This window comes from Phyllostomus discolor, chromosome 2 (genome assembly GCF_004126475.2).
Source record: "Phyllostomus discolor isolate MPI-MPIP mPhyDis1 chromosome 2, mPhyDis1.pri.v3, whole genome shotgun sequence".
NCBI lineage: Eukaryota > Metazoa > Chordata > Mammalia > Chiroptera > Phyllostomidae > Phyllostomus > Phyllostomus discolor.
Window position 1 is genome coordinate 102,343,739 of NC_040904.2, and position 27,741 is coordinate 102,371,479.

General features: G+C 37.6%; 1 protein-coding gene across 1 annotated transcript in view; it reads left to right on the forward strand.

Moving 5' to 3' along the window:
- The window catches only part of SEC22A (SEC22 homolog A, vesicle trafficking protein), a 68,449-nt gene that overhangs the window by 4,428 nt on the left and 36,280 nt on the right, over positions 1-27,741 (forward strand). The window contains exons 2-4 of the mRNA XM_028505034.2: positions 6,175-6,375; positions 22,623-22,786; positions 23,854-24,048. Coding sequence (XP_028360835.1) covers positions 6,194-6,375; positions 22,623-22,786; positions 23,854-24,048 — 541 coding nt within the window. The 5' untranslated portion in view covers positions 6,175-6,193. The remainder of the gene's footprint in view (positions 1-6,174; positions 6,376-22,622; positions 22,787-23,853; positions 24,049-27,741) is intronic.

Sequence of the window (27,741 nt, forward strand, 5' to 3'; positions counted from 1 at the left end):
TCTCTTTTGTTTGTCAGTTTATTTTGTTCATTAGATTCCACTTATAGGTTAGATCATATAGTATTTGTCTTTCACTGACTGGCTTATTTCACTGAGCATAATAGTCTCTCCAGTTCTATCCATACTGTTGCAAAAGGTAAGAATTCTTTTTTTTTTTTTAACTGCTGTGTAGTATTCCATTGTATAAATGTACCACAGTTTTTTAATTCACTCATCTACTGATGGGCACTTAGGCTGTTTTCAAATCTTGCCTATTATAAATAATGCTGCTATGAACATAGGAGTTCATATATTCTGTTGAATTGGTGTTTTGAGATTCTTAGTGTATATTCCCAGCTGTAGAATCACTGGATCAAAAGGCAGTTCCATTTTTAATTTTTTGAGGAAATTTCATACTCTGTGCTTCCTGAACTTGCGTGGCTTTCTCCTTCATTAGGTTAGGGGAGTTTTTTGTTATTATTACTTCAAACTGGTTTTCTATTCCTTGCTCAACTTTCTTCTCCTTCTGGTACCCCAATGATACAAATATTGTTATGTTTAATGTTGTCCCTAAGTTCTATTATTTTTTAAATTGTATTTTATTGATTATACTGTTACAGTTGTCCCACTTTTTTCCCCTTTTGCTCTACCCCACCCAGCACCTCCCAATCCCTCAGGCAGTCCCCATGCTATTGTTCATGCGTGTCATGCATGTAAGTTTTTTGGCTACTCCATTTCCTATACTGTACTTTACATCCCCATGGCTATTCTGTAACTACCTATTTGTACTTCTTAATCTCCTCACCTCTTCTACCATTCCCCACACACTCCTCCCATCTGACAGCCATCAAAATGCTCTCTGTATCCAGGATTCTGTCTCTGTTCTTGTTTGCTTAGTTTGTTTTTTAGAGTCAATTATTGATAGATGTGTAGGTACTAGTCTATCCTTTAACATTTCATATAAGAAAGGTTTGGTAATGATGAACTCCTTTAGTTTTTTCTTGTCCGGGAAGCTCTTTATCTGCCCTTTGATTCTAAATGATAGCTTTGCTGAGTAGAGCAACCTTGGCTGTAAGGTCCCTGCTTTTCATGACTTTAAGTATTTCTTGCCAATCCCTTCTAGCCTGCAAAGTTTCTTTTGAGAAATCAGCTGATGGTCTTGTGGGAACTGCTTTGTAGTTACCTAACTGCTTTTCTCTTGCTGCTTTTAAGATTCTATCTTTAACCTTTGGCATTTTTTTAACAGTGTGTCTTGGAGTGGACCTCTTTGCATTCACCTTGTTTGGGACTCTCTCTGCTTCCTGGACTTGCATGTCTATTTCCTTCACCAAATTAGGGAAGTTTTCTTTAATTATTTTTTCAAATAGATTTCCAATTTCTTGCTCTTTCTCTCCTCCTTCTGGCACCTCTGTGATGTGAATGCTGGAACTCTTGAAGTTGTCCCAGAGGCTGCTTATATTAACCTTATTTTGGGGGGTTCTTTTTTCCTTCTTGTTTTTTCCAATTGCTTATTTTTGTTTCCTTATGTTCCAAGTCATTGATTTGAATCTCGACTTCATCCAGTGTACTGTTGTTCCCTGTATATTGTTCTTTCTTTCAATTAGTGTATCCTTTGTTTCTGACTGGATCTTTTTTATGCTGTTGAGGTCCTCCCTAAGTTTTTTGAGCATCCTTATAACCAGTGTTTTCAACTCTGCATCTGATAGATTGCTTATTTCCCTTCTGTATAGTACTTTTTGTGGTATATTGATCTGTTCTCTCACTTGTGCCATGTTTCTGTCTGCTCCTTTTGGCAGCCTCCCTGTGTTTGTTTTTATGTATTAGGTAGAGCTGCTATGACTCCCTGTCTTGAGAGTGTGGCCTAATGTAGTAGGTGTCCTGTAGTGGCGCAGCCTCTTCTATCCCCACACTGGGCACTTAAGGTGCGTACTCCATGTGGGCTGAGTACACCCTCCTCTTGTAGTTGAGCCTTGATTGCTGTTGGTGGGTCAATGGAAGAGATTTACTCAGGCCAGTCAGCTGCAAGGACTGGCTTGACCACTGACCACTAACATTGACCCTCCGTAGAGGATCACCTGTGCAGGAGTCAGGGTGGTGGTATTCCGATGTTTTCTGTAGCTGTCCACTGGGTGTATAGGCACTTGGGTTTCCCAGGTGGTTCAGACCAAGGTCAGCCACTACCTGTGTTCTGCCTGGTGCCTCACTGCCTGGGCTGTAAAGCAATCTGTGATGGTTAGTACTATGCCAGGCTGGGAGATTCCCAGGTGAAGACAAGCTGTGAATCTAGGTTGGCTACTCCTAATCCTGGGTTTGGGGTTATAGAACAAGAAGTACAGCAGTGGGGCCTTAATGAAACTGACTGTTGCTTATTGAGAGGATTTAGGAGGCTGTGAAACATGAGCCAAGATCAGCCATTCATATGGAAAAGTCACTGTTAACAGATTGAGTGGCCTATAAATTGGGTAGGATGGAGTCTCAGGAATCTCTAGTGTGGGGCAAACAGTGTTATCCAAGTTGATGAAGTCTCATATATGGTACCTGCCTGCTGACTCTGTGGCTTTGTGGGGAGAGGGTTCCAAAAAGGAACAATGGCTTCTGCTTACCTTTCTGTCTGGAAGAAAGCTGTCCCTCAGCTTTTGTCTTCTTGTCAGGCACTTCAGTTCCTCTGTGTCCGCTTCTGGTGCCTTTCACGTTGCTCCCCCAGGGCTGGAGCTCAGAGGGAGTCATTCTGAGTAGTCCGTGTGTGAGTTCTTTAAGAGGAACTGCTTGGGACTCTAGAAGTTTCTTCCACTGACTTTGACCCACTGGTTTTTGCAGCCAGAAGTTATGGGGACCTATCTTCCTGTCACTGGAACCCTGGCCTGGGGGTGTGGTATGGGGATGGAACTCCTCACTCTAGAGATATCCCTCCAAAAATTTTATCCACCACACATGAATGCGGGACCAGCCCATTCTGCCTCTACGCCCTTCCTACCAGTCTGGATGGGTATGGCCTCTTTAATTCTGTAGTTGTCAGACTTTGCTTCAACTAGATTTCTGATGGTTCTGATTGATGGTTAGTATATAATTTAGTTGTAATTTGATGTGGTTGTGCGAGGTGGTAAGCTGGGTTTGCTTATGCCACCATCTTAACTAAAGTCCCCTTAGTTCTCTTAAACTATTCTTATTCTTTTTAAGTCTTTTTTCTTTTTATTGCTCTGGCTGGATGTTGTTTCCTACCTGTCTTCGAAATAACTGATTCAGTCCTCTGCCTTATCTAGCCTTTCATTCTTCATTTCAGATTTTGCATTCTTTATTTCCAGCTGGTTTTTATTAATAGTTTCTGTTCTTTTTCATGCTGATGTAGTTCTCACTGAGTTCCTTGATCATCCTTATAACCATTACTTTGAATTCGGTGATAAATTGCTTGCCTGAATTTCATTTAGCTCTTTTTCTGAGGATTTGTCCTTTTCCTTCTTTTGGAGTTTGTTTCTTTGTCTTACCATTTTAGCTGTCTCTTGTTCTGTTTCCATGTATTAGGTAGATCTGCTTTGACTCCCCATTTTCTTGGGGTGGCCTTATGTGTTAACAGTCCTGTGAGACCCAGTGGTGCAACCTCCTTGATATCCTGAGCTGGATGCTCTAGAATTGTCCCTTGTGTGGGTTAAGGGGTTTCTCCTGTTGTATTTGGGTCTTGGTTGTTGTTGGCCCGTTCATTGGTGGGATTTTCTCTCTAGCTGGATGACTGAGAGGCTCAGCCCTCACCATGTCTTGTATGCTGTATACTGGAAGCAAAACAAAACAAAAAACAGAAAAAGCAAAACAAAGCAACACAAAAAACAAAACCAAGCCAAAAATCCCAACGATGGTAGCACAATCAATGTCAAAAGAGCAAAGACTAATAAAAGTGGAAAGAGAAATAGAATAGTAAAAGAAAAAAATAAGAGCAGACCATAGGAGAGAAAAGTGATTATGGAAGAAGGAAAAGAACTAATAGAGTAAGGAATAGAAAGAAGAAAATGGGGAAAAGGACAAAGAAAGAGAAAGCATAACAAAAATACAAAAAGGAAAGAAGAAAAAATGCAGTAAGAAAAGGTAAGACTAAAGAGATGTGCAAGATAATAGAGAAACAATAGGAGGATACAGCTCTGATGTTGTCTGAAGCTGGTGTAAGCTGATGTCAAGTGCTGTCCATGTCTTGCCCCCACAGCCTGCTTGAAGCTACCAGCAGTCCGCAGTTTGAGGCTATTTCCTTGAGGCTTGGCAGTGCATTGGATGGGCCAGCACTGGACCCAGGGTTGGGCGAGCAGATGTCCCAATGCACCACAGGATCTGCCTCCGTCTGCCTCTGTTTGTTGGCTTTCTGTCAATCTTAGATTAGTCGCTGACCTGTTTCTGAGAGGGCTTCTGGCAGAATCAGCCGTGATGGGACCCCTGGATCTTCCATGGGAGATGCTGTTCAGACTTCAGGGGAAGACGATGTGTGTGTTCCCCCAGCCCTGAATCACAGGTCTTAATCTGTCCCAGATTATTTACCTGAGGTCAGCAGGGCAGAGCCTCCAGTAGGCAAGTAGGTGGGGCCTCCAGAGCCCAGAGTTTAGTTCTGCCAGAAAACAGAAGGGTGTTTCTGTGGCTCTCCCACGAGGGGAAGTGCCAGTCTGGCTCCTGGCAAAGTGTATGGAATGGCTGCACCCTAAAGCTAGTCTGTGACACCTCTTGAGTCTGCATATGTTGCTGTCTCCTTAGCAAGGCTTAAGATGCAGGATTGGGGAAGAAATAGACACACACCAAAGATGCAGGTTGGGTTGGGCAGGATTCCAGAGAGTGGGGCAAGCAGTATCCAATAGTGTGGGGTAATTGTATTTCCTCTGGGAGAGCCTTGCACTTAAGAAACATGGCCGTTGTGGTATCGAAGTGTGATCCAGCACAAAAATCTCTGCAGCCTCTCCCCCACAGCTCTCTCCAATGCCACACCTCCAGTGTGCCCTTGGGCGACTCCAGTCTGCACTGCCCTCTCTTCACTGGATCACAAGCTGAGTTGCTGCGAATAAAAAACTCCTGTGCTTTGGCCCTTTTTAAGAAAAAAAAAATAGTGGCTTTGTCTCCAGCCCGCTTTGTTTCTCCCCAGCAGACAAATCCCAGTGGCCTTTCACTGCTGGATGGTGAGTGGGCAGCTGCTCTTGGCACTGGTGCCCTGCACTTGAGAGCTGGATCTGGGGTCCAGGTCACTCCTCTCAGGGGGAAGTTCCCACAGCCTTGCCACACCCTCAGAACTCTGCAGTCTGGGCCCATCCCTCTTGTGTCCCCATCCTTCCTTGTGGTCTCATAGTGGTTTCTGCCCATCCTTGGCCAAGTTTCTTTTTCAGGTAGTCTTCAGTTGTTTTTATCAGTTGGCTGTTCCCTTCTTTATTTTTATTTCCGGTTTGGTTCTGAGAGGAAGTGTGAGAAAGATTCTCCTACGCTGCTGCTGTGATGCCAGCTCAGATTTATTTTAAATAATGTTTTTTCTGGTTATAAAAGTAAGATGGGCTCATTGTGAAACATTATGAAAATTTAGGAAATTATATAATGATTATCATCCATGATACTATTTCCTGGAAATAAGCATTATTCTAATTTTGATATGTTTCCATCCCATATCTTTTTCTCTACTTATCCCTCCCTTCTTCCTTTTCTTTATCTTTATGGAAAACAACATTTGGAGTTTTTATCCTGCCTTTTTTTTACTGCCCAACAGATAAGCATTTTACCACATTATTAAACTATTTTTCACAAACATAACTTTTAGTTTCTGCACTATATTCAGTTACATGGGCGTGCTATAATTTATTTAACTCTTCCCCTGCTATTGAGTATTTAGATTTTCAGTTATTTCTGTGAAAGGATGTCTTTCTGTTTAAAATTTTGTCTTTACCTAGGATAAGATTTATAATATTTAAACTTTTCATGCTCAAAGAGCATAAATATTATTAAATTCTGCTGAATATTGCCCAGCTGTTTTGAGAATGGTGTTTATTCCAGTATTTACTTCCACATACATTTATGAAAATGCTAGAAAAAAGCAAGTATTATTTTTATTAAAGCTAATTTGTTAAGGAAAGCATAGTTATTTTAATTAGTATACCTCTGATTATTCATGAGTTGAACATTTTTGCACTCTTTTTCAGCTTTGGCTTTAATTTTTTTAACTAACCCAAGATTTTCATTTTGTTTTAGGTCTTCCCTTTCAGTTGAAATGTCTATGATTTTATCTGCCTCAGTCATTCGTGTCAGAGATGGACTGCCACTTTCTGCTTCTACTGACAATGAACAAGGCACCGGCGTGCAGGAGTGCAGAAAGTATTTTAAAATGCTCTCAAGGAAGCTTGCTCAGTTTCCTGATAGATGTACCCTGAAAAGTGGACATTACAACATTAAGTAAGACTTTAGTTTGCTTTATGAAAATCGCTTACCTAGTGGTAGTCATTTTAATGAAATGTAAGTGGTTACAATAGAAATTAGTGTTTGTTTAGTTTAGGAATATATTTAAGTCAAGATTCATGTGATTGTGAACTTATACTAAATGGTAGTCATCATTTCATCACCCTTTTTGTATCTGGCTTTAGAAAAATTTACAGTTTTGTGGATCTGAGATATGGCATCTTTTTTTTTAAGATTTTATTTTTATTTGTTTTTAAAAAGAGGGGAAGGGAGGGAGAAAGAAAGGGAGACATTTGTGTGAAAGAGAAATATCAGTAAGTTGCCTCTTGCAGGCACCCCAACTGGGGACCTGGCCTGCAACCCAGTCATGTGCCCTGACTGAGAATTGAACCTGTGACCTTGATCTGTACTGAAGGCCGTATGCACTGGCTGTTACGTCTGCCTTGCTCTTCACCCATGGCATCCTTTATATCATTGCCTTCTTCTCATCATTTAGGTCTCTGCTCTCAGGGAGACCTTTGACCACCATTAAGTCACTCTCTATCCTATTGCCCAATTTCACTTTCTTTATATTATAATAAATAGTGATGAATACTATCCCCTCTCACTAGAATGTAAACTTAAATTTTCTAAAGGCAGGTATAATGTAATATTTTTTATATTTCCCATTAGAGTTTGCCTGGTCATGTAAGAACACCATAAATACCTGGTGATCAACTTATGAGATGACACATCTGAGTCCTGATGGGCAAGGCTCAGTTGTTTGAGTGTTGTCCCACAAAACAAAAGGTCATTTTGATGTAATAGGTTATAGGAAGCTGTTACTGCAGGTTTGAGGAAAGTGACTTCATTTAAAAAACAAACAAACAAACAAAAAACAATGCTGAGACAGTGGGATGCAGGTTGAAATGGAAAATCTGAGAGAAGAGAAGTTAACTGAGAATTAGGGTCTGAACTAGTAAAATACAAGTACAAAAAAAAAAAAGAAAATGCCAACCATAGAGACACATCAGAGGAGGAAATGGTTAAACCTGACAAAAAGGAATACCAGAGATGAGGAGAAGGAAGGAACACAGATGACTGAAACCTTGGAATTGGACAGAATGAGGTCTTTGGAAAGGGTTGTTTGTACCAGAGGTTAGGGGTGAGGAAGGAGAGCAAGCTAATGAAGCTCCATTTTGAGCATTTAATTAAGGATATGGCAAGGCAGTCCAGTGAGGTGAGAGAGATTTTGGAATCATTCTTATAGAAGTTGAAACTGAGAGTAGAAATGCCCACTGTGTTTCTGAGAGGCCCAGAACAGAACCTTGGAGAATGTTCATAATTGCTCAGATCACCTGAATAATGATAAGATAATGAGCTGTTACTTTTAGCTGGGTTTTCTGAGAGTTTAACTACAAAATGGTGCTGGTAATGGTGAGTATATCTGAAATGGTGTCTTAGCCTACTCCTATTTTTTTGGAGGAATAAACTTGAAATATTTTAATATTTTATTTAAAAGTCTGAGGCTCTTTTAGTTTTGTAGGTCATTCTGAGTTTTAGTTATTATTATTGTATAATGCTATAGACAAATATCAACTTTATAGAAGATTGGCTTGTATGTGGTGTATTAATTCTGGCAGATATCCTGGACTTAAAAAAACACACACACAGAATTTTGTTTTTGCAAATGTTTTCTGTTTCTCTATCTTATTCTCTTAAAAGTAGAGTAGAATGTAGTATCATTTTTAACACACCTCTAATTCTGTTTAACTGTTGTGAATTCCATTTACAAAAATAAAATAATTCAAGTGTGCAAGTAAAAGAATCATATGAAAGACAAAAATAAAGATAAGAAAATAGTACACTGAAGTAACATTTTTGTTTGAAGATACAAACATTTCCATTTGGAGATATAAAAATTTATTTTTTATTTATAGTCAATCCATTTATTAGAAAGGGCTATAGAATATTGCTTTGAGCCCTGACTGGTGTGGCTCAGTGGATTGAGTGCCAGCCTACAAACCAAAGGGTTGCTGGTTCGATTTCCAGTCAGTGCACATGCCTGGATTGCATGCCAGGTCTCCAGATGGGGGTGCCCAGGAGGCAACCACACATTGATGTTTGTCTCCCTCTCTTTCTCTCTCCCTTTCTCTCTCTCCTACTAAGAATAAATAAATAACATTTTTTAAAAAAATTGCTTTGAGCTACCTTATAGCCAGAACAAAGGGGGATAATGGATCATTTACAGGATTCAGTTTCCATTGGATCAAAATGCTGCTTTTCATCTTACTGAGATTTAATGGACAGAAAAAGGGACAGCATTTAGCAAGCATTCTTTTGGCAGCATAACAGTGAGTTTTTTATGATTTTTCGTATAATATTTTAGTGTAAGCAAATGGCATGATGAAAAAATAATTTTATTAGAAAGTTTAAGAGTGGGATGAAACATCAGAGGTCTAATCTGGACTGATCTAAGAAAACAATTTCGAAATTTATTAAGGAATAAAAAGGTTCCATGGCTGTCAGAACCATGTGTAGAAAAGCCTCTCTTTGTGTTATTTTTGTAGCCAAGTTTGAAAAAAGGATTTAACAACAGAGAATTTTTAGTTCTACTTTTTGACAGGAGCCTAGATTTTATATATTATCTATCATTGATTAGAGGTTTTGTTTGATTTCTAGTTTACTGAGGTTTTGAATGGTATATGACAAATTTAGACTGAATATATAAAATTGGGAACTTATGTATGTTACTTGACTTATTTAAAATTCGCATGTGACACCTCTTTTTTGAACCAGCATGAATTTAGCAGATAAAACTCATCATACTAGTAGTAGTTTTGGAGCAGTGCCTGAAACTGGCCCAGGTTGCAGTGTGCTTTCCTATTCCTGTTTCTGTTTTCCTGTCCTTCAAAGCCTGGTTTGAAGCCTTCCTCATTTGAATCACCTTTTTCATCATCAATACCATTTCTCTAATGATCTCACTTCTTTCACAGATTGTGTGTGGAATGTGTTTGACTGACTTTTTCATCACTTTTACCTTATTTTAATTTTTTTATTTCTGAGGCGTTTATGCATTGTAACTCAATGAGATAATTGATCTGCCTTGACTTATATTATTTTTTATTTCCCTTTTAGCATTGTGGTTTCCAAATTTGTATGGAAATCGAGGTGCTTTTCATAGAATACTACTGAGAACCAAAACAAAATAACCAACTAGATAACATGTAATTATGTACTGAATCACATTAGATTCTGGTTGAATGGATAGAGGAAGACCATAGTTTTGAGAAAAAAATTAGGAGAGTAACATTTAAAATTGAGAAAACTCCTTTAATTTTCTCTCCCTGTGTATTGGGAAAATGGTGAGCTTTATCAGATTGTAGTGATGGGGGGATCCAAGATGGTGGCAGAGTAGGTGGAAGCTACAATAACCTCCTCCCAGAACAAAACTGGAATTACAACTAAATGATAGAAGAACCAACCTGAACAACCACCTGAACATTGGCTGGAGAGAAGCCTTATAACCAAGTATTTAGGAAAGAAACCACATCACCACACGGAGACTGATAGGGAGTATGGAGGTTCAAGAGGGCTGGCAGGGCTCTCACAGGTGGCAGCTGAAGTTTGGAGGGATATTTCAGCAGCTGGAGAGGTTCCACCTGAGGAGCGTGGAGTCTAAATCCCAAGCTGAGTTCCCCAGCCAAGAACACCAGAACTGGGAAAGGAACCCAAATAACATCCAACTGTGAAAAGCAGTGGGGTTTCTGCCCTCCAGGGAGGGATGGCTGGAGATGCAGAGGGTCTCTGAAAGGCCTAACACACAAAATTTTGTTTGCAGCCACTGACCCTGGGCCTGGCAGAAGGGGGCAGAGTAGACTAGAGCCACATGAGGAGAGTCTAGGCTTGGTGGCTCTGCAGAGAGAGCTGAAGGGCCAGCCACCAGGATCCTGGTTCTGAGTCATTCCTCATACTGCAGAAGCCACGTTTCTCAGGCAGAGCACTCCTCTCCATGTGGCATCAGCCTGGGGGGATACAATAGCCCCACCAGTAGGAGTCTTTCTTGCCTCACCCTGTGGAGCTTAAGCCGGGCTGCTGAGGAATACAGCTGGAGACACTTTTCATTGATTAAACCTAACAGAAAGCCTGCAAGATGAAAGCGGATATTTGGGAGCTTCCAGACTTTAGCTGACCCTGCGCAGGGCTGGTGCTGTTAAAAGTCAGCCTTGGTAAAAGTCAACGTTGGTATGCAGCCTGGTTCTTTCTGCACACACCCAGGTCCAGCAGAGGGAGCCACAAGCTGTGGATCACTGATAGCTGCTAATGGGTTCTACAGGGCCAGTCGCAGGCAGTGACTGACACAGGACTGCCCCAAAGTCTTGCAGGTCTACCCAATACAGAGAAACAAACACAAAGAAGCAGCCAAAATGGGAAGACAGAGAAACAGGCCCCAAATGAAAGAACAAGAGAATTCCTCAGGAGAAGAACTGAATGAAATGGAGGCAAGCAATTTATCTGATATTAAGTTCAGAGCAATGATTATAAGGATTCCCAGCAGCATGAAAAAATACATAGAAACCATAAAAAGGACTAGTCATAAATAAATAATGTAATATTTGAAATAAATGATCCACTGGAAAGAATAAACAGTAGGTTATATGAAGCAGAGGATCAAATCAGCCATTTGGAAGACAAGGTAGATTATAGTGACAAATACTTCAGTGCAGCTAATGGAGTACATTGTGCACCACAGCTTGTGTGGCACCTTGTCTGCGCATTTCATAGTAGCTGCTCACTGGGGAATGGTCGTCTTGGAGGGATTGGTTGGGTTCAGAGTACCATGGAATTAAGTCTTCATTCTCTCTCAAATTATTCAATTCATCTCCTTGATTTGGGTTGGGATGTGTGTGCATAATTTAGTTTTGTGCTTCCTTTTAATATTAGATAGTGATATTACAATTCTCTCTGTATACAATTGTAAGGAATTCATCTGTTTCAGAAGTTGAATGATATTTTCCTTAAATTATCATAAATGTTTAATATATAAACATATGTCACTACTTAGGAAACAACAATGACTAAAGCAGTAATTATGAACCATATGAAAACCAAGTTGTATCAAATAGGATCTTAAAACATTGACTGGTTTTGGAGGTTTAAAACCCAAGTTATACATTCTCAGTTTTCTCTAAACATTGAGACACTGATATTATGAAAAGATAACCCTCTTTGGAAGGCCGATCGTACTTGTGAATTTTAATTGAAGAAATAAAATTCCTTAGTTTTTTCACTATGAATTCATTTGAAGTGTGATAATAGTTGTGAGCTTCATAGATTCTCTCCTTACCTGAGGATTCACTTTCTCCATATCTGTCCCCAGACTGCTGTCTCTAGCTGTGAAGGCTATTTTAGGCCTACCTACCTTTTCGTTTTAGTGTCTGGTAGCGCATTTCTTTCACTCCTTGGTGTTATTTTTTGATTACAGGAGTAAGAACTTCAACAATGACACAGTGCCTCCAATTGTCAGGCACTGTATTTATCATTAAATATCACAACAGCTCTGTGAATGGCTGATAAACAGAACCCTTTCTCATTACTAAAGACAGAAATACAACTCATACTAGCTTAAGCAAAACAAAAAAAAAGGGGGTGGTGTATTGTGAAGGGCTTCTGAGTTGGCTGGAGCCAGGGACTAAGATGTTGTTACCAGGGATCTTTCTCTCATTTTTCCAGTCTCCTTCCTTTTGCAGATGGGTATTCTCCATGTACTGAATAACACTGTGTAGGCAGCTCCAGGCTTACTTCATTACTGTTGAGCAACCCTTCTTCTTTCATGTTTCAAGAAAAGGACTTTATTGGCCTTGCTGTGTTGTGGTCCATTCCGGAGTAACGTTTTGGTCAGAGGGCTGAAGTACTCAGAGTTGGGTCCTGGGTCACATTTGATGGGCAGCTTTGCCAAAGTCATATAGAAGAGGTAGTATGGTTGAGATAATTTCCCAAAGGGAAGGAGAGAAAGGATGCTGGGCAGATAGCCGTTATAGCACTACCACCCCTGTTTTATAGAGGAGGAAATTGAGCCATAGGGATATAAAGAAACTTGTTCAAACTCACAGAACTAATAAATAGTATATCTGAACCACAGTTTTTGTCTTCAGCATTCACATTATTCTCTGGTAAAAGTGTTGTTCCTTTTTACACTTAACCTCTGTTTTGACAGTGAGCGTTCCTAATTCTCCTAATTTTTTTTCATTTTTATGGAGATAGAAATTAACTAGGGAAAAGAATTAAGTTAAACTACACCTCTTCTTTTTTTTTTGAGAAATAATGAGGGACAGAATATGTAGGAAGTCTAATTGATGAGACAGCAGTCTCACTGGAGACTAGGTGTTTGGCAGGGGGGTGGGGGGACATAGCAGGGGTATAAAATCCACCATAGCTATCATACCAGCTGGGGGGAGAAAATAGCCTGTGATTCCTACTTTCCTGTTTTGTTTCATTACTAGGATCATATTATTAATTGTTAGGTCGGAGTCACTCAAGAAACCAGAGGGACGCAGCAAGCTAAGGAGCAGGGTTCATTAGCCAGGAATAAGAGGGAAAGTGGAGCCAACCTAGGGAATTTGGGGAGCCAACCAATGGAGGTTAAGACTCTCTTGGTTGTTCTCAGGTCAGGGTTTTTAAGTCCAAAAAACCCTGAAGGGTAACTGGTTGGGGTGTCAGAGTCTGATTGGCTGGAGCTGGTTGCTAGGTGCCATTTCTGCTGACCATGTTCTTGATATATCTTGTTGGGCTCAAGTTAAAGCTGCATCCTGTTATGCCAGATAGGCCAACCCCAGACCCCAATCTTAGCCAGGCATCTGTTTGTCCTGGGTAGGGTCGGCAGGCTGTTTCCCAGGCAGGTATTTTCCCCAGGCTACAGTTTCCCATGGTACAGTTTTCCCGCCTGGTGATTTTCCATTCCTCCTAGGCCTCCTAGCCCATCCCTCCTAGGCCTGCCTAGGTCTGTCATTAGTATTAGTATTAGTATTTTACTGTTTATTGTGGAAAACTGTTCAGCTTTCGGCACCATTTACAAGGGGGATCCCCCCCAAACTGGAATTACCTTCTGGAGGGCAGACCCCTTGTATTACAGGTTTCCCCTGCTAAGTGAGTATTCTGGGAACCCATCTTTATCATCTATCAGCTGGTGTTATTGTGAGAGGCTGTGTTTGTCTTCTATGAATTTTTTTTGAAGACTCTTTCAACACATTTGCCCATTCCAAGATGGGTGATTCATGAGCACACCTGCCCACACTGTGCTAGGTGTTCAGTTTTTGACCAAAAATGCATGACCCCCGTGCCCCACCCTCCCTATTCATCTGATCTCTCCCCAAGAAACTTTTTTTTGTTCCTGCGGATGGAAAAAGTCCTCAAAAGGAAATGTTTTGCCAGTGTGAAAGAGGTGAAATAAAGAATGGCAGAAGCACTAAAAGGCATCAAAATTGAAGAGTTCAAAAACTGTTTTGAGCAGTGGAAAAAACTTCTTGATAGGTGCATTGCATCAAATGGAGAGTACTTTGAAGGTGATTGAAGTTTAAACATATAAGAATAAATACATACTTTGTAATAAATAAATTCCTTTGGTGGGGCAGTTTCCCTCTCGTATGTTAAATAGGATTTTTGAACTGGCCTTGGAACCTAATTACTCTTAAAATATAGTTTCTGTGGGAAAATGATTTCTAGGTACATCAACTTCTGGAATTCTAACCAATAAATAAATTAGGGATTACCTATGACTGACTATCTAAAAAAGCAAGGACCTACCTTCTCTGTGGTGTGAAGATGTTATGGTTAATGGGGAAAGAGTGATGGACTCTGCAGAAAAGGAAGTGAAGGATGTCAGAGGTAAATTTTGCTTCCTTTGTGTTTTATCCAAGGCTCTGATGGTATAATCACCTTTGGACACTTAAAATCATCTGATTCTTTAGCTTACTGTTTTAAGTTGCTGTCACCTGCAATATTGCATATTAATAAATATTTTATTATTTAATAAGGTTAAAATTTTGACTAACATGAGTTTTTTCTCATGGGATTACTTATTCATGATTTAGCTCTTCACCATTGGAGGCTAATTGAAAGTTGGCCACATTAGAGGAAGAAGTGAGAAAATACAAAGTTTCTGGTAGAATGCTGCATATGGTGGACACACAGTGTTACTGAGTTCACTTTCTGGTTCTTACTTCTTCCGTTTCTATTGCATTGATGGCAAAGTCTTGTTTTTATCTTGTTTCCAATAAGACGTATTTGGTTTAGATTTTTAAAAAATCCATAAGGTATACTCACTTTCATAATGTCAAATTTTTTCATATTTAAAGGTTCAAGTGCTTTATTTTAGAGAATGGTATTTGTTGTAGAAGGTTCTATTTTGAAAACAATAGTTTTCTTATGCTTAGCAATTTTAACAGTAGAGTAGAGATAGATGGAGATACTGGAGTGCTTCTCTTCACCCAGGAAAGCTATTCACTGGGCAAATGTGGCTACAAAGGATAAACATATTTTCTATGTGTAATACCACAATTGAAGAATGAATATTGTATTTCATGCAAATATTAATTATTGCTGTCTCAATGTATAGTTTGCTATACACTTTGTCATTTGGTGTGCTACAAAATGCAGTTTTGTTTCCATATCTTGTTTTGTATATCATTGTTTTAAGTGCATTCCCAGTACCCTAATGCATGTGCCTGGCAGTCAGGGACTTTGTCTTTGACATCAGAATCTCTAGAGTAGAATGTTAACCATATGCTGGGCAATCTGTTATTTGCTGTGGGGAATATAATTGCTTTCACTAATTACTTTGGTGCAGCAGGCATGAATTTTGCTAATAATGTCTGTTTTTTTATGTATATTTTATTTATTATGCTATCACAGTTGTCCCACTTTTTTCTCCCCTTTATTTTCCTCTGCCCTGTACCTCCTCTCCCACCAGCATTACCCACCTTAGTTCATGTCTATGGGTCGTATATATAAGATCTTTGACTTCTCCATTTCCTATACAGTTCTTAACTTCCCCATCCCATCTATTTTGTACCTACCATTTATGCTTCTTATTCCTTGTACCTTCCCCACCACATCCCCTCTCCCTGCTGATACCCTCCATGTGATCTCCATTTCTTTGATTCTATTCCTGTTTTAGTTGTTTGCTTAGTTTTTTGTTTTTTGGGTTTTTTTAGGTTTAGTTGTTGATAGTTGTGAGTTTGTTGTCCTTTTACTGTTATATAGTTTTTGATCTTCTTTTTCTAAGATAAGTCCCTTTAACATTTCATGTAATAAGGGCTTGGTGATGATGAACTCCTTTAACTTGACCTTATATGGGGGGCACTTTATCTGCCCTTCCATTCTAAATCATAGTTTTCCTGGATAGAGTAATCTTCAATGTAGGTCCTTACCCTCGCCAAGGCCAGGCAGCAGGCTGCATGGGTAGGGCTGACTTAAGGGGAAACTGAGACTCAGAGTTGATACAAGGGTTGCTACAGTGAGAAACTCCCAGTCTCACATGAGTGTCTGTTGGAAAGTGTGCTAGGGATGAGCAGGTACTGCACTGGCCCCTCTCTGGCCTCTCCCCCACAGGCAGCACCACAGAGCAGCAAGGAGGGTTGCCCTGCCTGGATGAATACCTAAGGCCCTGCCCCCTTACAACTTATGAGGTGCTCCAAGACAAAGAAAGGTGGCCCAAATGAAAGAACAGAGCAAAACTTTAGAAGGAGAGCTAAGTGATGAGGACATAGCTAACCTATCTGATGGAGAATTTAAAGCCCTGTAATCAAAATGCTCACAGATCTGATTGAGCTTGGTTGAAAAATGTAAAAACAAATAAAAGATACCCAAAATGAAATAAAGCAAAATATTCAGGGAACCAATAGTGACAGGAAGGAAACCAAGGCTCAAGTCAACGATCTGGAGCAAAAGGAAGAAATAAACAACCAACTGGAACAGAATAAAGAAACAAGAATTCAGAAAAGTGAAGAGTCTTACAAACCTCTTGGAGACTTAACACCAACTTCTGGTAGGTGCTAAGAACTGAACTGAAACGTTCCAATATCCAAAGTATAGGGGTGCCTTATAGAAGGAGAAGAACAAGAGCAAGAAATTGAAAACTTATTTGAAGAAATAATGAAGGAAAACTTCCCCAATCTAGTGAAGGAAACAGACTCCAGGAAGTCCAGGAAGCCCAGAGAGCCCCAAAGAAGTTGGACCCAAAGAGGAACACACCAAGGCATATCATCATCACATTCCCCAAGATTAAAGATAAAGAGAAAATCCTAAAAGAAGCAAGGGGAAAGGAGAGAGTTACCTACAAAGGAGTGCCCACTAGGCTATCAGCTGATTTCTCAAAAGAAACTTTGCAGTCAAGAAGGGGCTGGAAAGAAGTATTTGAAGTCATGAAAGGCAAGGACCTATATCCAAAATTACTCTATCCAGCAAAGCTATCATTTAGAATGGGAGGGCAGATAAAGTGCTTCCCAGATAATGTCAAGTTAAAGGAGTTCATCATCACCAAGCCTGTATTATATGAAATGTTAAAGGGACTTATCTAAGAAAAAGAAGATAAAAAATATGAACAGTAAAATTACAACAAATTCACAACTCTCAACAAATGAACCTAAAAGAAAAGAAAAACAACAAAAACAAAAACTAAGCAAACAACTAGAACAGGAACAGAATCAGAGAAATGGAGATCATGTGGAGGGATTTCAGTGGGAAGAGGAAGGGAGGAGTGGGAGGAAGGTACAAGGAATAAGAAGCATACTTGGTAGGCATAAAATAGATGGGGAGAGGTCAAAAATGGTATAGGAAACAGGACTCAAAGACCTTATATGTACGATCCATGGACATGAACTGAGTGGCAGGGGACTGCTGGAGGGTTGGGGGACCAGGATGAAGGGGGGATGAAGGTAGGAAAAATTGGTAGAACTGTAATAGCATAATCAGTAAAAAGTATTTTTAAAAAAGTAGAAAAGGAAAAGAAAGGGGTAATCTCCTTAACTAGAGTTTGAACATCTGCCAGTCTTACCTATTCAAGACACACTTGATCCTGGACAGCCAGCCCTAAAGAAGTTCCTAGTGTGTGTGTGGTAGATAGGAACCAAAGATAAAATGAAGTTGGTTAAGTTCCTTGGCCAGAAGAAAGGGAATACCTATAAAACCAAATCCCATTGGTACCAAAGCCTAGAAATGGAAGGGAAAAAGAAGACATTAGAGCAAAGTAGGAAGAAAAAGAATTAAAAATTGTGTTCAACATGGAGAGAAGAGGACTTTTGCAGAGGAGCGGTGAGAATGAATAATGACTGTGAAAAAAAGAGAGCAGACATACCTGTTAGACCTGTATAGCCATCTGGGGGTATTCACTGCAGAGGTGAGTAATTCTACATGGTCCCTGAGAACATTCCTCTCTTTAAAGTAGAAATGTTGAAAGCTCACTGACCTGAAGCCTCTGAGAATACTCACAGGAAGTGCAGGTGAGGTTCTGTTCTCTTCTGTCATTTAGTCAAGTATTTTTTGAGCTTTTGATGTTGTAGATCCTGTTGGGCTGAACAATATTTGTGCACAACACACTCAACAAAGTGTGCAAATGAGTGAATGAATGATGCCATCTTTATACTCATTTATTTACTAATTTATTGAATGCTTATTTTGTCCTAGACACAAAGTATTGTAGGTGCTAAGAATACAGTGGTAAACCACACAGAAATCATCCCTACTCATGGAGTGTAGATTTTAGTGAGACATTACAACAAATAAACACATACATATATAATCACAAACTGGGTTACTTACATGAAGAAAAATAACAGCTGCTGTGATATAACCATGGGGGTGGGATCAATTTAGATTGCGTGCTCTGGGAGGACTTTAAGTCTTAGAACTGAAGTTAGAGTAAAGCAGGTCAGAACTGGGTCATGGTAGAGTGGGGTTGGGAGCATTGCAAGCAGGGAAGACAGACTTCATGAAGCTTCTCAAATTGGAAGTTGGAAGACTGGAGTGGGTTGGTATCTTTAGGATCTAAAACAAGACTGGTGTGGCTGCAGCTCAGAAGTGTAGCTGTATAAGATGAAGTGGAGAAGATGGCAGTGCTTCCCAGACATTCTGATGCAAATTCCAAAATCCTCAAGTTCATTACTTTTAGTTAGAAGAAAAAATAGAGATTGATTTGTGGCTTAGAAAAACTGAAAAAAAAATGTTGGTGAGTTGGGACATAATTGCTTTATCTATACCATAGGGAAGTTGATGTTGTGGAATGAATGTGGTTTTAGTGTTAGAACTAAGTTTGTCCCAGGTCTGCTTAACAGTGTGTGGCCTTGGGTAAATTACTAAGCCTCTGGTTCTTCATCTGTAAAGTAGAAATAACAATACCCTTTTATTGTGAGTGTGAAATTAAATAACATATGTAAAGTATGTAGGAAAGGGCCTTGTTCATACTAAGTGGTCAGTAAAGTGTACTTGCCTGTTACTATTACTGCTACTTCTCCCTCTTCAAGGTAGAAGGACAATGACTAGATTGTCCATAAAATGTGAGCTAAATGAACCAGATGGACAGGCTATAAAGCATGCACAAACTGGCATACATGTAGTGACTTTAGACTATTTCATATGAGTTGTCCTCAGAATGGCTGGGAATCTTTGTGTTTGTCCCAGTGAGAGCTGAAAAAACAGAAATCGTTTGATAACAAAGGTAAATCAACTGAGCTATACACACACACACACACACACACACTCTGCATTTTTCAGACCATAAGACACACCCAGGTTTTAGAGGAGGAAAATAGGGAAAAAAAATTTGAAGCAAAAATTGTGGTAAAATATTTAATAACATAAGTAACATAATATTTCACCAACGTAAATGTACACAGAACTCAACAGCAGCATTAACAACCATTATTCCTCCCAAGGGGTGGGGGGTGCGTCTTATAGTCAGGAAAATAAGGTACTTTTGGAAAACTGATTTTGCATTTCAAAGAAAGAAAGTATTGTAAGGCCAAATTCACTGTTAAAAGCCGTAAGATTATAGAACACTTCATACCCTTTTCAAAAAGAGTATCATGCAATTATAGTAAAATAAAGACTTTGGAGTAAACATTCGTTGAGAATGCTAACATAAGATCTAGGGTTTCCTTTATTTCACATATAATTCTCTAGTTAAATATAGTGCAAGCTAAGAAATCATTTGGGGTAAACTGTCATATATGTTCCTTTGGTTCACTCTGTTATTAATATGGAAATATAGTAAAAACCCTACCCTAATACACATTCCAAAATGGAGTCCAAAAGCTTCAGTCATTATTGGAGGACAATGAAGTAACTCCTAGCTAGCCACTTGGGAGTTCCTATTGTGTGGAAATGAATCACCAGTTGTGTTCTATCCCAATTCAAGTTATTGTTGGGTATATTTGAATGCTGATGACATGTCAGAATTTTTTAAATGATAGTGAAAAATTTTGTTTTTGTAAAGAGAAAAATTACTTGGAAAAAACATTGTTTGGTCTTTAATTATTAGTTTTGTAGAAAAATGTAGTATATCATAGCTGAACTTTTATGACTATGACCCATAAGAAGAGATACATTTTACTTTGTGAACACTACCTATATACAAATAGGAAACTGCGAAACAAAAGTTTTATGAAACAATATTTATTTCAATATTTTCTGTTATAGTCTATTTCAGTTTTAAGGAAAATCTCTGTGTAATTCACTAAGTAATTTTGTGACCCGATGTGTCACAGCTTGTGTAAAATATTGCATCAAATGACTGTATATTAAGTGGCACTTCTGAACGGAATTCCAGTTTATTCCAGAAGCATAAGATCAGCACAATTTCACCAGAAGTGTGTGCCACACAGTTAGTAATTGATGATTAATAGGTGCCAACCCCACATCTCTTGGCTGCCTGGGATGGTCTTTAAAGAAAGAAAGAGGCAGGGGAGGGAGAGTAGGAAGAAAGGATGGTAGGAAGATATTTGCATATGCATAAACTCTTACCAAAAGAATACATGAGAAATTAATAACATGAGTTTTGGGGGGACAGAGAACTGGGTATCTGTGGGCAGCGGTAGGGATAAGACACTTTGAGTACAGTGTTTTCTTCATTTTTCATTCTTTTAAAATTTGAATCATGGGAATATACATATATTCTAAATTAATAAATTCTGCTTCCACATCATTAGAGAAAGAAAGGGCAGAGGGGACTCCAGTATGGATCAGAATTTGCCACTAAAGATTGCTGTGGTAGATAGGGCTTATGGCCAATGTGCTGTGTTTGCTGCCACGATCTAGACTGGCTATGTTGACAGTACTTTAAAAAAATGTTTAAGTGACTCATTAAGAAGGGTTAGTTTGTGTCCCATGCTTGACCTATTATAGGGGGATATATACTTTATTTTAGAAAGTTGTGTTTTCTTTCAATAGAACATGGTTAAATATTTCAGTGCTTAAAGGAGAAGTTTTTTGTTCTGCATTTTTAACTTGTTATTTAGAAATAATTTCAAACTTATAGCAAACTTGTAAAAAGAGGAAAAATACAAATAATACCTGTTCTCAGACTTACTTTTTGTTAACATTTACTTCATTTGCTTTATTGTCTTACTTACCTACTTATCTACTAAAGTATTTACTTTATTGTTTTACTAATTTACTTTATTTACTTATTGGATTTATTTTTCTCTGAATCATTTGAGAGAAACTTACGAATAGCATGACCCTTTATTCTTCACTACTTCAAATTATATTTTCTACAATTAGAGACATTCTCTTAGTTAACTATAGCACAGTTGTTAGTTCTAGTAAATTTTATGTCAATACCATACTTTCTTCCAGTCTGCCTGTTTTCCATTTTTGTCAATTGACCCAGAATTATCCTTTATAGAGTTTTTACCTCCTCCTCTGGCACAGGATCTAGATTAGGGTTAGATTTTATTAAATTTAGTTATGTCTCTTTAGCCTCCTTCAGTCAGAAACATTTCCACATCCCTTATTTCTTTTTTACAACATTGAGATTTATAAAATAGAATGCTTATTCTTATGTTTCTTTGTGGTAAGATTCAGATTATGCATTCTTGTCCAGAATACTACATAACTGATACATCATTCTGAGAATATCTCATTCTGAGACACAGGAAGTTCATCTGCCTGCCCCTCACATTTATATGAGAGTATTTGGTCAACGTGTTGTCTAGTTTCTACTGTATGATAAATATTTTTCTTTTGCAACCAATAAGCAATCCATGGGAAGACATTTAAAGTCATGCAAAATTTCCTTTTCCTCACCAAAATTTTCACTTAGATTTAGCATCCACTGATTGTCATTGCTTAGTTCAATCTTCACGATGTTGGCTGCCAAAAGCTGGTTTTTCCGATCGTAGTGCTACCTCTGCATTTAGCAGTTTGCACTCAGCACTCTGCTGTAAGCAGTTGTCCTCCTTTTCCCCGAACCCTTGTATTTGTTGTTGTTATACACTCATAAATTTCTCTGTCTTTCCCACTGTGGCACATAATTCATTACTATGTGAAGTAGATGATTTAATTTTGGGTTTAGTGGATGACTGCAGGAGGTCAGTAACCACTCTGAGAATGTATGCCAAGTTCTGTGTTGTTTGGCCATCTTTCTGGGGAGAGTGTTTGTAACTTTCTTTTCTTTTAAAAGATTTTATTTATTTATTTTTAGACAGAGGGGAAGAGAGGGAGACAAACATCAATGTGTGGTTGCTTCTCACTTTCCCCCTGCTGGGGACCTGGCCTGCATCCCAGGCATGTGCTCTGACTGGGAATCAAACTGGTGATCCTTTGGTTCACAGGCCTACGCTGGATCCACTGAGCCATACCAGCCAGGGCTTAACTTTCATCAGAATCTATAGAGTTCTTAATGCAAACAGGATTAAGTTCCACTAGGTGGAGGGGTTAAATGTTTAGCTATCTGGAACTCTTATATATTTGTATATTCTTTTAGTCCACTGCTTTCTACCCCAAGAAATAAATAACTGAAGTGTTAGAACTATGGTGTGTGTTCCTCTGTAGATACATTTCTTTCTTCTTTTTTTGTCTACTGTTTTTAAACCACAACTAAAAACAGTATTGTATTTTAGTTTCTTGAATTTTTTTGCTGGACTATATAATGTTAATATCTTCATTTCCACTGTAGCAGCGATTTATGATGTAATAGGACCAGTCTTTTGAAGCAACAGATTACCTTGATTTACTTTGAGATTTTAAAACCAATGTTTTTTATACTGTAGTTTTATTAGCTCTCTGGGAGTGAGCTACATGATGTTGTGCACTGAAAATTACCCAAATGTTCTGGCCTTCTCTTTCCTGGATGAGCTTCAGAAGGAGTTCATTACTACTTATAACATGATGAAGACAAACACTGCTGTCAGACCGTACTGTTTCATTGAATTTGGTAAGGGCCTGATTTTTTTCATTTTCATTATCCTGGCTCCAGCTAGTTATAAGCTATTTTTTATCTAACATTGGTAGGAGGGAGGGGACAAGGGAATACTCAGAAACTTCTGCTACCTTGCTTTTGATAGACTGATTTGACAAATGGGTAATAAATTGTAGCAATGTCTTCATTTAGGTGCATATTAGAAAAAATTGTGTTTGAGCTGTGGAGGGGATTGTCATTATTGACACAAAGAATTAATCCCAGGGGATAGTTTCTCAATGAGATAAGCCAGAGATTCAGAATTTTGTGTTTATGTAATGATCTTTTATAGTCTTCTTAATATAGGAAGTAATTGGCAAACACTTGCTGGAAAGGACCACATAGTACATATTTTAGGCTCTAAGCACCATATGTTCTCTACCACAACTACTAAGCCCTGCCTTTGTAGCTGGAAAGCAGCCATAGACAATACAGAAATGACTGATTGTAGTTACATTCTAATAAAACTTTATTTACAAAAAATAGCAGACTATGAACATTGAAAATAAAATTGGGAGATTATTTAGGAAATATCTTAGAAGATATTTAGGAAATACCTTTAACTTCATTAAATTTACTTTTTAAATAAACATTCTAATGGTGTAAGCAATCAATAAGAAAACGGGTTTATAAGAACATACAATTTACAGTGTATGTTCTTGTGTAATTACAACTGATAAATACAGACACTATTTTATGAGATATGAATTCCTATAAAAATAAGATTTTGATTTAAAGATTAAAGCTGTTATTGTTTTGTTGTAGAAGTTCAAAGTAAGTCCTTAAAGTGGGTATGATAGTAGAAATATTCTCATAGTCACATAATGTTAAATCATTATATACTTGCAATTATTAATTTCTACAATATAACTTCATGATATGGTAACCATTAAACATAAATAATATCAGAGGACTCCATGACAATTGAACAGTTTGGAATAACAAACACTTCATCTGTAAAATTTACAATCTGTAAACCTTATGCTCTCAAATTATCTGATTAATAAATGACTGCAAGGAAATTTATTTTTTATTTTACATAGATAACTTCATTCAGAGGACCAAGCAGCGATATAATAATCCCAGGTCTCTTTCAACAAAGATAAATCTGTCTGACATGCAGACGGAAATCAAGCTGAGACCCCCTTATCAAATTTCCATGTGTGAACTGGGGTCAGCCAATGGAGTCACATCTGCATTTTCTGTTGACTATAAAGGTGCTGGTAAGATTTCTTCTGGTGAGTTCTGGATCTCAGTTACTTTATTTTAAAAATTTGTGTAAGAATTGAGGAACTCTTGAAAATGAATTACTTTAGTATTTCAAAGCAAATACATGAGAAAACGTAGAAGTTCAAAGTAATCCTTTCTCTCAGTAGTCTATGTATTAACCTACCAGATAGGTGACTACGCAGGAAAATACTTTAAAGTAGCAATCTCAGAGGAACTGTTTGGTAGGTAAACATTTAAGAACATTTCTTTGTAAATACCTGTTTCTGGAAATGAATAGTACTTTATTTGTAATATATGTTTATAGGCATATGAAGTACTTTGCATGACATCGAAATGGCTGGCTATACCGAAGGCCCAGTTCTTTGACTGTCACAGAAAATGTGCTCATCTGTTAACACCTCCCTCCCCAAACAAGGAATATAGTTGTGATAGTTTGTAAACTTCTACTTAAAAATGGAGTCTTTATTATTTTATAAGGTAGCACATGCCATAGTTGAATTGATTGTTTAAAAAATTCTTCCTTATATTTGAGCTAAAGTCTGTTGTCTATAACATTTATCTGTTTGTCTATATTCTGTGACCTCTGCCTCCTTCTCTTCAGAATTTTGAGCCAGCAACTCTGTGTCCTTTCTATCCTATTAGTGTGGTCAACTTCATATAAAATATCTTTAATTCCTTTAGCCGTTTGTTTATGACATGTTGAAACCCTCCCTATCCTGGAAGCTTTGTATATCTTTTACTTGTTAGTATTCTTCAACTGTGGCATTCAAGACTGAGCACAATATTTTATATTTGGTTTAATACAAATTATGGGAGCAAAGGGGAAACAGATTTTACTAAAATAATCCAGCCAGTTAGGAAACAAGTAAACAAGGAAATAACAATGACAAGCCCTGGAGGAGAGGAAATGGATGAGTACCTAGAGTTTTTACAATGTTATCTAAAATGTCCAGTTTCCAACAAAAAAAATTACAGGACATGCAGAGGAAAAGTCTAATACTTACAGCAAGCAGGAAAAGCAGACACTAGAAGCTGCCTATGACAATGACCAGATGTCAGACTTAACAAAGACTTCATAGTAGCCATTTTAATTATTTTCATAGAACTAAAGGAAACCATGATTTAAAAATTAAGGAAAGTATGACAGTGAGATTACATTGAATAGGAAACATAAACAAAGAGATAGAAAATATAAAGAAGAACCAAATGGAAATTCTGGAATTGAAAAATACAACTGAAATGAAAAATTCACTAGTGGGGCTCAATAGAAGATTTGAACTGGCAAAAGAAAGAGTAAACCTGAAGATGGATCAATAGAGATTATGCAATCCAGAAAACAAAGAATAAAAGAACAGAACCTCAGAAAAATACAGGACACTATTAAGCACACTAACATGTACATAATGGGAGAACCAGAAAAAAGAGAAAGAAACACAAGTATTTGAAGAAATAATGGCTAAAAAGTTTTCAAATTTACTCAAAACATTAACTTACTTCTCTAAGAAGCTCATTTAACTGTAAATATATGCAAGAGACCTACAAATACATAAATCATACAAAAATTCTGAAAGGTAAAAACAAGGAGAAAATCTTGAAAGCATCAAACAACTCACCACATACAAGAAAACCCCCAAAAGAGTAACAAGTGACTTCTCCACAGAAACAATGGTAGACCTAAAGGTAGTGGGAAAATATGTTCAAAATACTCAAAGAGGGAGAAAACCTGTCAACCAAGAATCCTGTATCTTTCAAAACTGAAGGTGAAATAAAGACATTTACAGATAAGCAGAGGATGAGAGAATTTGTTGCTGGCAGATTTGCCTATAAGAGATACTAAAGGAAGTTCTTCAGGCTGAAAGCAAGTGACCCAGGCTATAATTTGAATCCATACCAAAAAAAAAAAAGGAAAGGAAAGAAAAAAAAATCAAAGAGCAATGGTAAAGGTATTTATAAAAGATAGTAAAAGCACATTTTTCCTTTAAAAAGCAATGTATAAGATAATGTATGTAATGTATTGTTGGGCCTATAACATATAGAAATGAAATATATTTTCTAATAATAGCACAGAGGAGATGGGTGGGAGCAAAGCTGCACTGGGTGAAGGAAATACTCCAGGTGGTAATTTGAATTCACAGGAACAAATAAAGCCAGAAATGAAAATAATGTTAACAAATCAATGAAAACATAATCGTTGTACTCTTAAATTCTTTAAAAGACAGAAAATTGTGTAAAGTAATAATTATAATAATGTATTTTGGGTTTGTGACATTTATAAGTATAATTTCTGTAACAACAATGCCACAAAAGGGAGAGCAAGGCAATTCAGCTACGTAGGAGTAATGTTTCTACAGCTTACTGGAATTAAGTTAGTGACTCTGAAGCTGTTCCTTTTAAGATGTATACATGGTGAGGTCTACAGCAGCTGCCAAGCAAATAACTCAAAATGTAGTGAAAAATAATGAAAAAATTAAAAGACTGAAGTATAAAATCTTCACTTAATGTGATGATAATAAAGGAGGAATAGAGCAAAAAAGGGCATGTGACATAAAAATAAGCAAAATGGCAGATGTAAATCCAATAATATATGTGAATAGATTTATGAAATATGAATGGATGAATCATGCCAATCAAAAGAGATTGTAAGAGTGGATTAAAACAAAATAAAATTCAAAGATATAATTAGGTTGAAAACAAAAGGAAGAAAAAGATATAGTATAACATAAACAGCACCTAAAAGAGAACTAGAGCTATTGTGATAACAGCCAAAATGAACTTCAAGAGAAAAATTGCTATCAGAGACAAAGAAAGACATTTCATGATGATAAAAGTCAGTCCATTAAGGTATGACAGTTATAAGCACATGTACATTGAAGAACAGACCTCAAAATACATGAAGCAAAACCTGTCAAAATGAATGGAGAAATAGATGATTATAGAGTAATAGTTAAAGTCAAATACCCTAAATAATGAATAGATCTAGGCAGAAGATAAACAAGAAAATAGAAGATTTGAACCACAGCATAAACTAACAAAACAGTATTACACTCCATCCAACAATAGAAAATACATTCTTCTGCAGTGTGCATGGAAAATTCCAGAACAAATCTTATGCTAAGCTATAAAAAAACTTCATAAATTTAATAGGATAGAAATTATACAAAGTAAGTTCTGTAACAACAGTGGGATGAAATTAGAAATTAATAAAAATTTGGGAAACTTGCAAATATGTGTAAATTAAGTAATACAATTCTAAATAGTGAATGTGTCAGAGAAGAAATCAAAGGGGAATTTATACTTTTAGATGAACGAAGATAAAGATGCAACACATCTAAGCACAGTAGCTGTGCTTAGAGGAGAATTTATAACTATAATATACCTATATTAAAAAATGTCTAATAAGTAGCCTTCCACCTAAAGATACTAGGGAATGAAAAACAAAAAGAAGGGACATAATAAAGATTAGAGCAGAAATAAATGAAAATACAATATAAAGTAGAAAACCACTAGAGAAAAATCAGTGAAATCAAAAGCTGATTCTTTGCCTATATGGGTCTGGTTTAAGGATAGGCATATAGATCAACAGTATAGAATTGAGAATACAGAAATAAACCTTTGCATTATGGTCAATTTATTTTTAACAAGGACACCAACACAACAGTGAAAGAATGGTCTTTCAACAAATGATGCTGAGACAAGTAAAT